At 56.3% G+C, this 9,986-nt stretch overlaps 1 protein-coding gene across 7 annotated transcripts; it reads left to right on the top strand.

Annotated features, from left to right (window-relative positions):
* Positions 1-2,001: 2,001 nt before the first annotated feature.
* SHROOM1 (shroom family member 1) lies at positions 2,002-9,718 on the top strand. 7 transcript variants are annotated; one of them, XM_024994605.2, is made up of 10 exons: positions 2,002-2,065; positions 2,516-2,669; positions 3,108-3,408; positions 5,981-6,970; positions 7,062-7,117; positions 7,360-7,569; positions 7,774-8,343; positions 8,432-8,573; positions 8,682-8,954; positions 9,050-9,718. In XM_024994605.2, exons 4-10 carry the CDS (start codon positions 6,023-6,025, stop codon positions 9,380-9,382), a joined length of 2,532 nt encoding a protein of 843 aa, XP_024850373.1. In that variant the 5' UTR covers positions 2,002-2,065; positions 2,516-2,669; positions 3,108-3,408; positions 5,981-6,022; the 3' UTR covers positions 9,383-9,718. The 7 variants fall into 7 exon arrangements, with proteins under 7 accessions (XP_024850373.1, XP_005209371.1, XP_015327685.1 ...); XM_005209314.5 differs by lacking the exon at positions 3,108-3,408; XM_015472199.3 differs by lacking the exon at positions 3,108-3,408 and having other exon boundaries at positions 2,516-2,807.
* Positions 9,719-9,986: the final 268 nt, after the last annotated feature.

Raw genomic sequence — 9,986 nt, 5'->3', positions numbered from 1 at the left:
TCTCTTTCACAGAAGAGAAAAGAGGCAAGCAGAGAAGTGAGTGGATGGGATTTCTTTTGGGGAATTTAGGCAGAGAGAGAGAGATAAGGGGGAGGAGAAGAGGATTATCAAGAATGACTGTGGATGTTGTGTCCACTTCATAGTTGTCAAGAAATATACTTTTTTTTTTTTAATATAAATTAAGGAACTTCCCTGATGCCCCAGTGGTTAAGACTCCATGCTCTCAATGCAGGAGGCCTGGGTTCAATCCCTGTTTTGGGAACTAGAGCTCACATGCTGCAACTATTAATAAAAAGATCCTGCATGTCACAATGAAGATCAAAGATCGCAACTAAGACTTGGTGCAGCCAAATAAATAAAAATAAATTTAAAAATATATATACATATACATGTATTTTAAAATATATAGACTGTAGCCCTCCAAGCTCCTCTGTCCATGGCATTTCTCAGGCAAGAATACTGGAATGGGTTGCCATTTCCTCCTCCAGGTGATCTTCCTGACCCAGGGATCAAACCCATATCACCTGCATCTCTTGCATTATAGGCAGATTCTTTACTGTCTGAGCTACCAGGGACTTGTAGTTTCATATATATATATATATATATAAAAATTAAAATCTTGAACATTTTTTAACTGACTTTTGGTTGCTGGGTTTTGTTTCCTCTATTGTGATACTGCTCTGAGACCAACCATGTGGATCAGAGTTGGTATTAAAAGGGCAGGTGTTCAAAACCAAGAAGTTCTGAGCCATTGTCTGAGTCCGGAGCTCCAGCTCCTGGCTGATGCCTGGATCAGGATAGCATTTGAAGAAAAATCAGTGCCAGGAGTGTCCCAATCAGAAGCCAGGCTTAGGTGCCTGCTGCCTCCATCCCCTAGAAGACCCAAACAGACCAAGTTTCCCAGGCTCTTATTCCCCCTAGAAAGTGGTAGCCTTGACCCCCGGTCTAAGTTCCGGCTTCTGGTTATTATCACCAACAAACCTTGTCAGCCAAGAATGCCAAGATATGGGGATATGGTCTTCGCCCCCCAGGCATGCTGATTCTTCTGTGGGACAGTAAGGGAAGCCACAATAACAGAAAGACCAAGCACTGACTGGGTTCAGCAAAAAGGCGCTCAGCCCTTTCCAGGGATGGAACATTCTTGAGAGCCAGTATTCACAGAATACAGGTTTGGAAAGTGGGGGCAGGGAAGGCTGAGGACAGAGCAGTGACCAGTGTACAGTGGCTGATGAATTCAGATCATTCTTTGGAGCCTTGAGATCCCCGAAGATGAAGAGAGCCAGATTCTATGGCTGGAGTAAATCCTATTCAGGCCACAGGGGACATGCGTAGTCCAGCACCTTAAAATGCTGAGCACCACTGAGAAGACCCGGAGTGAATACACAAGTCAGCAGTGCCCCAGCTTCCCTTCCCCCTTTTCAGGTGGGCGGCCAGAGGGCCCAGACGATGCGAGATATGAGAGAAATGAAAAGGGGCAAAGAGGGGAGCAAAGAGGCCATAGTGGGAATCAGAGAGCTGCAAGAGTTCTGGAAATGGAAGTTCTGGAGGGAGAGTTAGTTGGTCAAGGAAGCATTAGCATCCGCACTGTACTCAGAGCTGGACAGGGACAGTGGCAGGTCTGTTTCCTTAGCCAAACTGGAATGAGGTGGCCTTCTGGAGCTCTTGGGACCTGGCCTGGGCTTCCCCACTGATAGGGTGGTTTGAATCCGTGGGACTCCGGCCGAGCACTACAGGCCGTGAGAACATACCAGATGGAGACCGGCGGGCGAGCGCCCTGGGAGCCCTACCCCTACTTTCTCGCTTTTCCAGCCAGGCAAGAGGCCTGTGCCCGGCGGGGTAACGAGCGTCCAACCCCGACCAGGGTCTAAGCCTACAAGCGGACACTAGGAAGGGGCTGTCGGCTGCCTGGGCAGCGCGGCCGCTCCGCGCTCCCGCCCCCGGGAGTCGGATTTGGCGCCTCCCCCGCTGCGGAGGGAGCCTGGAGGTGGGGTCGGGAGCCATAGCCCAGGGCTCTGATGTCACCGCGCGGCCGCAGTCCAGGAGCTCGTCTCGGGTTGGAGCTCAGGTACGCGGCGAGGCCGGGGGCCAGGCGGCGGAATCGCCGTTCCCCGGGGCGGTAGGGCGAGCCCCGCAGCTAGGTGCGGATGGGAGTGGCTGAGTCGCTGAGGAACAGCCCGCGCGTCGCTGGGTCTGAAGGTGTTGGGCTCCACAGCACGTCTGGTCTGCGCGAGTCGGGTCGGGCTCCTGCGCCCCTGTCCCCGCCTCCGGCAGAGGGGTGGTGAGCGCAGAACCGGTAGCGGCGGGAGCTGCTGGGGGAGCACGCCGGGGGCTGGCGAACACGGAATGGGGCCTCACCGCACCCCCTAGCCACTCCCCGACCCCCGGCTCATGCCCTTCGGCAGCGGAGCCGCTAGGGAATCCAGCCCCCACCCCCTGCCCCTCTCTCCTGCGTCCAGGACCGCGTGGTCCCCTGCGCGCGTTTTGAGCCCTCCTTCCCCAACGGTGAACCCAACAGGAAAGGCCGAGAAATGCGCCGGCCGGGGGCCATCCACTGTGCCAGTGTTCGCGAGGCGTCGCTCTCCTGCTGCACCTCGTGACTTTGTCGCCCCCTGTGGCCACCAGGCCTGTGCTTCTTGCCTCTCTGACCTCAACTCAGCTTGAAGCCCCAGGTATGTGGTCCGACCTCGACAGCGGCCTCCTTTCCACATGTGCCCTAGCATCCCTCGTTTCCTGCCCGCGGCACGGAGCTAGAGCCTATGGAGACTCTACGGGAGGGCGGCAGCAGTGGAGAGCAGATGCTTCGCAGGGTGCGTTGTGGGGCGGACAGGCTTGGAGAATGGGGAGCCGTAGGGGGCTGAGAGAGCCATGGAACTTCCCCCTAATGCCTGCTCTTCCAGACTGTGTCTGGAGAGCTGGGATTCAAGACAGGCCCAGGACCCAGAAACTCAGTCTGGGTGACATGGAGGCAACACCCTACAGTAAGCCTACCACTGAGAAAGACCATCCTAGATATGATTTAATTCCTGATCCTTATTGATCATTTGAGGTTGTCTGTCTTTCTGGTCACTTTACCTGGATCTGTTTCTGTTGCCTTTGTGTGACTTTAGTCACTGGAAGCAGTCTCCATCGGTTTCCCCAAGAACCTCTAACTAAAAGCCTGGGTCTGTCTGCTTGCCTGGTCCAACCTCTCTGCTGAGGTCCAGACTCACATCTCAACCTACTCAACTGCTCACCAGACTTGCCACAAACACTGCAAAGTCCACAGGCCCCAGACCCGGCCTGGAACCCTTGGCCAGTCCGCATCCCAGCTTCCTCATTCCTGACACCGGCACCTCCACCTCCTCAGTTCCTAGCTCTGAACATTGAAGTCATCGTTGTCTCCTTTTCGTCTCTTGCTCTTTGATTCAGGTGATGTTTATTGCAAACAATGCCAATACCATATGACCCTACCTAATCTAGCGGTTTTCCAGGATAACATGCTGCTCCCCCTGGGCTGATGGGGCTTGAGAAAGCTTTAGTTCTGACTTATATTCAATGCAGGCATTGGCTCTGCAGCCCAGCCCACAGCTGACATTAGTGCTGACTCTAGGGCTCCTGGGGTGTGGCCACTCCCAGCCACAGAGGATGGTTGGACTGCAAGAGGCTCCCTGCAGCCAGACAAAAACTCTCTGCTCTTTGGGCTGAGGCCCCAAAACACACTAAAGGAGCTGGACTCTCCTACCCTATCTTGCATGGGTATCGGGTGCTCAGGTTACCACTGATAAAGCATTCTCAACACAAGATCAATAAGAAAATATACAGACATTTTTATTATCCATTTGAGCTGTTTTTATTGGGCGAACTCAGAACCCTTTGTCATTCAGTAACTCACAAATAAAGAATTTTCAAGGTCTTTTTTAAGGAAACATCTTTGTATTTGAACAGTTACCCATGCCTATAGATGCAGTGAAAGTCAACATGGGTAGGCCTCGGTGGCATGAGCCAGGATAAACAGTGCTCCCAAGTTGGGCTCAGAAGGATAGCAGGAGAGGGGGCCAGCGTCTGGGTGGCTGGAGGGGTTCCCTAGAGGAGGTGAGTCTTCCAAGGGGCTGCTACTCAGTAGCTTTTCTTTCTGAAATACAGAGAGTATAAACTACTTTGCAAAAGTGGTCCCCAAGCCTGAGTGTGAGGACCAGCCTTCAGGGCTGGCTTTAGTAGGCACAGTGATGCCTCCAGGTGGGTGATGTCAAGATGTTCTGGTACCAGATCAGCTGACAGCCCCTCCTGGGAATGGTGGAAGTACTGCTTCTCCCTTTAAGGAAACACCATGTCCTCCCACCACTAACCTCTCTACCTGCCCTAGCCAGCAATCTGTAGAATCTGGGGTCTCAGGGAATGGGGTAGAGGGTGATCCTGAACTCTAAAATGTGTCTAGGAGGCTCACCAAAGTCTGTTTTTTCAGTTTCCACCCAGCTATGGGCCACCCTCCTCTGCAGTCCCAACCAAGAAGCTCAGGGAAGGCAAACCTGCTTTCTCCCCACCATCCACCTCCACACACAAAAGTCCCTTTAGCCCACACTGAACCCTGAGTTCCCAAGACTCAAAGCTACTTTCACCCCTGATCCAGGTACACTCCCCCAGCTCCTCCCCTTGTTCCCCCTCCTGGCACTGGGAAGGTATTGATTTCTGGCCATTCCTGTTCCAAGCTATGCTTGCCTGCTCTTTTGGTTCTTAATAACCTGAATAACCTGGTCAGTGTCCATGAGTGGCAACTGTCTCACCCATTCTGTCCCCTTCTTCAAAAAGACTAATAGGGAGAGAAGAGTAGGTGGAAGCAAAGAAGCCCTCAACCTTCTCCACCAAAGCCACCCCCCCCCCATCTAGTTCCTGCAATTCTGCTCCTTTCCTTGTCATTCAACAAATATTTCACATCAACTACATGCCAGACATTGAGGGTACAGAGATGAGTCAGTGCAGGGCCTGTCCTCAGGAAGTTCATGGGTGGGAATGGGGAGAGGGAATCACAGGCAAACCAACAATCACCATGCAGGGTGTCGAGTGCTGTGATGGGGAAGCTAGGACACTAGAGGGATCCCAAAGGGCCAGGAAACCTCTAAGCTGAGCTCTATAGGAGGAGCAAGAGTGGCACAAAATGGGGTAAGCCTGTCACTCCTAGACAAAAGGCAGAGTCTCCCAAGCAGGGAACATATTATCCTGGGATCTGACAGTAATTTGAAGGGGGGGGTGCGGATTGTTTCCCACAGAGGAGTCTGAGCTTTGTTGGGGGGGGATTGGGGTAAACTGGCTTTCAGCAGAGTTTGCTTCTAGGAAATTGATTCTGGCTTCAGTAAGCTTGGAGGCAAGCCCAGATTCCAGGCAGGGCTCTGGCTTTTACTAGCTATGTGCCTCTGGGCAAATCATTCCCTGGTTCAGAACCTCACTGTCCTCATCTGTAAAACGCAGGCAACAGTTGTGAGGTTCAAGATAAATATTTATTCAGAGCACCTGGAACATAACTGGCCCAGAGGAAGGCTGTGAAGCTGCCCCTGCCACCTGACCTGGGTCTTTCCTCCCCTCCTTTCTTGGCTCCCCTCTGATCTCAGATCGTTGTTGATGTTGTTTATGAGGAAAAGATCACCCGGAGGAGTTAACAAAGCAGCCAGGAAGCGGCCTGGGTGGGACAGGGTTGGGGAGGGAAGGAGCATGGGTATGTTCTCAGCGCTCCAGGAGGTGCCAGGGTAGAGGCTGGGCCAGAAGAGCCCCGGTAGGGAATGGCCTAGGCGCCACTTCCTTCCTCTGAGCTAAGGCTCTCAACCTCCAGAGGTGCTCCCCTGGTCCTCCTGCCTTTGCCATCCCAGACGAGGGAGGTGCGGGATGTTAGGGCCATGGGTCCCGTGGCCAGGGAGGCAATGTGTAAGCATGTCGGTGTTGGAGGGGCCAGCAGGCTATCCTAACCCATACCCGGAGCGCCTCACCTCCCACGCCGCCTATGCTTTTCCAGGCCTTATAGAGCTGGCCAGCCTCCGCCCTCGTCCGAGCAGCCATGGAGGCCCTGGGTCCCGGAGGTGGCCGCACCTCCCCGGCCTCGTCCACTCGCAGCCTGGACTTGCGGCGGTTGTCCGCGCCCACCGACTCGGCCTACAGCTCTCTCTCCGCTGCCTCAGGCGGTCCTGAGGCTCCTGAGCCGCGCACGCCGTCGCCTTTGGCGGGGACCCAGCAACTTCCCTACCTGGACTGGGACTACGTGCGCGTGGTGTGGGGCGGCCCGGCCCCCGCCGCCAGGCTTCGCACTTCCGCGCAGCCCCGGCCCGCGGCCCCCGCACGCAGTGGGCCTCGTGCCCCTGAAAAGGGCCCGGGACCGCTCAGCCGCCAGACCACCCCGCTGCTGTACGCGCTGGCGGCCGAGGCTGAGGCCGAGGCGCGGGCCGCCGAGCCGCCCAGCCCGCCCGCCTCGCGGGCCGCCTACCGCCAGCGGCTGCAGGGCGCGCAGCGGCGAGTGCTCCGGGAGACGTCCTTCCAGCGCAAGGAGCTCCGCATGAGCCTGCCCTCCCGCCTGCGGCCCGCGGCCCCCGCGCGGCCCTCTGCCGAACACCCGCGCTCCGCCTCTCTCAGCCACCCCGGCGGGGAAGTAGAGCCGGCGCGCTCAGGGGCTCCCACCCAGCAGCGGAAGTGGTGCTTCTCAGAGCCAGGGAAACTGGATCGCCTGGGTAGGGGCGCTGGGTTGGCGAGGCAATGCTCCGGAGAGGCCTGCTCCAGCTCTGGCTTCATCGGGCCGGAGCCTCGAGAATGGCAGCAGAGGACGCTGGCTGAGTTTGAAGGTCACCAGATCAGATGGCTGCCTGCGACCCAGCCCCCAAGTGTAGAGGACCCAAATCCCCGGTCCTTGAAGCTTGGCAATGCCTACAGGCCTGCCACCAGTCGGAGTCGGAGCGCTTCCGGGGAAGTCTTGGCCCCCTGGGGAAGTCCAGAAGGTGTCATGCCCATTGCCCAGGTATGGAAGATAGGGGCTGCCACCTTGGGGTGGGGGAACCTAGAGGACTGAAAACTTGAGCAACATTTCACCCAATTGCTTGCCTTTCCAGGCTGTTCCCCAAGGAGCAGAAACCCCTAGACCACCATTGCAGACCAAACTTAACAGGTGAGAGACATGGACCACTCTGGGAACTGAAAGTTGGGGGAACTGAAAGTTGGGGGAGGCAGCTTTCATGGCTCTTGCTCAAGAAAGAAGGCCTCCGCCCACCCTCAGTTTGAGCCTTATGTCTCAAGGCAGAGTGCAAACCACACCCCCTAATCCCACCCCCAAACCCCACTGTGTCTCTGGTGCAGAACCAGAATCTTCCTTCCTGGTCACTGTGGTCAGTGTGGGGTCCTTGCCTCCAGGTTCCTAAATCAGAAGGAAGCTGCAGAAGTGTGTCCTGCAGAAGGACCCCAGAGCAGTCCCTCTGACTGTGAGCAGAGGGGCTCAGAGAACTGCATTGGGTCTGTTCGGCTCCCATCCCTTCCTGATGATGAAGTTTTCCTGGAAGAAGCCCCCCTGGTCAGAGCAAGATCACCTGCAGACTCCCAGACTCCCCTGGGGCTCCCAACCTGGTGAGTTCCCTCAGACTTTCAAGCAGAGTGAGATACACCTTTCCTACACACATCTATAAATTGCTGGAGAGGCATGGAACTCTCTCTTGACGGAAGGCTGTCGGGGCGGGGCGGGTTGGGAGCTGGGAGTGGTTGGCAGGGGGAGGGGAGGGGGGGGGCCCTTGGCCAGAGCTTTTTCTGATTTAGTGTCTCTTCCACTTTCAGTGTCCATGTCTCTGACCAGGAGTACGGAGCTGGCTTGAGTCAAAGGACTGACCAAGCTATAATCCCCCCAGAGAAGCCCTTCCATGAGGACCCAGAAACTGCAGGGGTGGATGAGTGTTGGCAGGGGTTAAACGGTTCTGTGAATGTTTCCAGGCCTACATGCTGTAGCCCCCCTGAGACTGCAAATGGTGACATCCTTACATTTGACCCCACTGGACTGCTGACCACTGTTCCCCCCACAGCTGCAGAGACTGACCTGAAACCTTTCCCAGGTGATACCCTGGGACCTCCAGACAGTGATACCCCAGGGCTCCCTGGCCGTAGTGCCCTGGCTTGGGGCCCTAGGGAGCCTGGTCCCCAGTCAACATGGGCCAGTCCACGCCTCGAGGAGCTGGTTCAGGAGCTGGCCAGATTGGATCCCTCTCAGAGTGACACTTTCACCTCCTATCCCAGCCCAGAGCCAGCCCTGGGCCTGCTAGATGGACTGATTCCTTTAGCTGAGGTCTGGGCTGCAATGAGACCAGCCTGTAGGGAGGCTGGAGAGGAGGCTGCTGGTAATTCTGAGCCAGGGTAAGTAAGGGGCATCAGGGACTCAGAGGACTTTAAGCCCCTGATCTCTGGGGCAGGACAACACAAGGAGCTCTGGTTTTGTCCCCAGGTCCTATCTACTTAACTCCACCCAGCACCTGCCAACTTCTCAGGAGGAAACAAGGCCTGAAAACCTTACCACCCACGTTGCACCTGACCAACCATGTGACCAGGATGTACCAAAGCCAAATAACAGCATCCAAGCCAAGAAAGTGAGTGTGGAAGGGGCCATTGGTGGCTGAGTGAGGCCAGAACCCAGAGTCTGGTCTGGGGAGTCAGGGGCCTGGCTCCAGACTTAAGTGCCTACGCACTCCCGGCAGGCAGAGCTGGCGGACCTCCTCCAAAAGATGCTAAGGGACCTTCAGGCCGAGCAGAAGCAGCTGCAGGGAGCGGCCCAAGCTTGGGCCAGGCGCGGAGCTGCTCTGGAGGCCGCTGTCGGCCAGGCCTGTGCACCCCACGAGCTGGAGCGGTTCAGCCGGTTCATGGCCGACCTAGAGCGCGTGCTTGGCCTCCTGCTGTTGCTGGGCAGTCGCCTGGCCCGCGTGCACCGTGCCCTGGCCCGGGTGGGTGCAGACAGCGACCCTGAAGAGCAGGTAATGGTTAGAGCTGAGGAGGGCGGGGAGACGGGAAGGGCGGTGAGGGGCCTGCATCGGGCCTGGCTCACAGTGCCCTCGCCCTGCATCTCCAGGCCTCTCTGCTGCAGCGACTGGGGCTCCTGCAGCGGCAGGAGAAAGATGCTAAGGAGCTGAAGCAGCACGTGGCGCGGCGGGAGCGGGCCCTACGGGAGCTGCTAGCGCGCGCACTGCCCGCAGAGGAGCTGAGCGCCTACCGCACCCTGTTGGCCGGCAAGGCCGCCGTCCTGGCCCAGCAGCGCAGCTTGGACGAGCGGGTCCGCCTTATTCAGGACCAACTGGACGCAGTCAGGAACGACCTTGGCCGTCATCCCTCGTCTCCCAGGCCAGCCTTCCCCTCAGGGACCCATCCTCCCGATAAACCGCCCTTCCCCCCTCCCCTCATCTAGTTACAGGCGGTGAGGGTGGGGAGCGTTGCCCTTGCCTCTCACCCGCATGATTCCGGATGACGCTGGTTTATTCGGTGCTTTTCCCTTGTGGTGGGGAAGACCCAGGCCCGGCTTTGCCGGAGTACTTCTTCCAAGTGTTCTCACGTGGTCTTTCCCAAATCTTGTGGATTATCTGGTAGTTAACAGAAATTTTAAATCTGCAGAATTCTCTCCTTTGATGAGCAAGAGTTCCGGTAACGGTTGGTTGGAGGGAGATGAGACAACCTCAACTTAAGGTTCAAAATGGCCATTTCTTTTCCCTCTCAATAAAAAAATTGATGAGAAGTAATACCTGGAGTCTGGCTTGGAGGCAGGGTCTTGTTTGCAAATTTCAGACACCTCCCTGACTAGAGCAGATTAGCTATTTGTCAGAGGACATCAGTCAGGTCTAGGGATTCCTAGGAAGACTGAAGAAACAGGCTTGAAAACAAGAGGGGCCAGGCAGATGCTGTCACCAGTAGTCCCTAACTCTTCTGGTGACTACATTTTTACCACAAAACTCTAGACCTGATTGGCTGAGTTTAGGTCCCTTTTGCTGGTTTTTACCCAAGCCCCTAACCTCAGT

Source organism: Bos taurus, chromosome 7, assembly GCF_002263795.3.
Source record: "Bos taurus isolate L1 Dominette 01449 registration number 42190680 breed Hereford chromosome 7, ARS-UCD2.0, whole genome shotgun sequence".
In the NCBI taxonomy this organism is placed as follows: domain Eukaryota; kingdom Metazoa; phylum Chordata; class Mammalia; order Artiodactyla; family Bovidae; genus Bos; species Bos taurus.
Note: the sequence above shows the minus strand (reverse complement) of the source record. Positions and strands in the feature narration are given on the sequence as shown.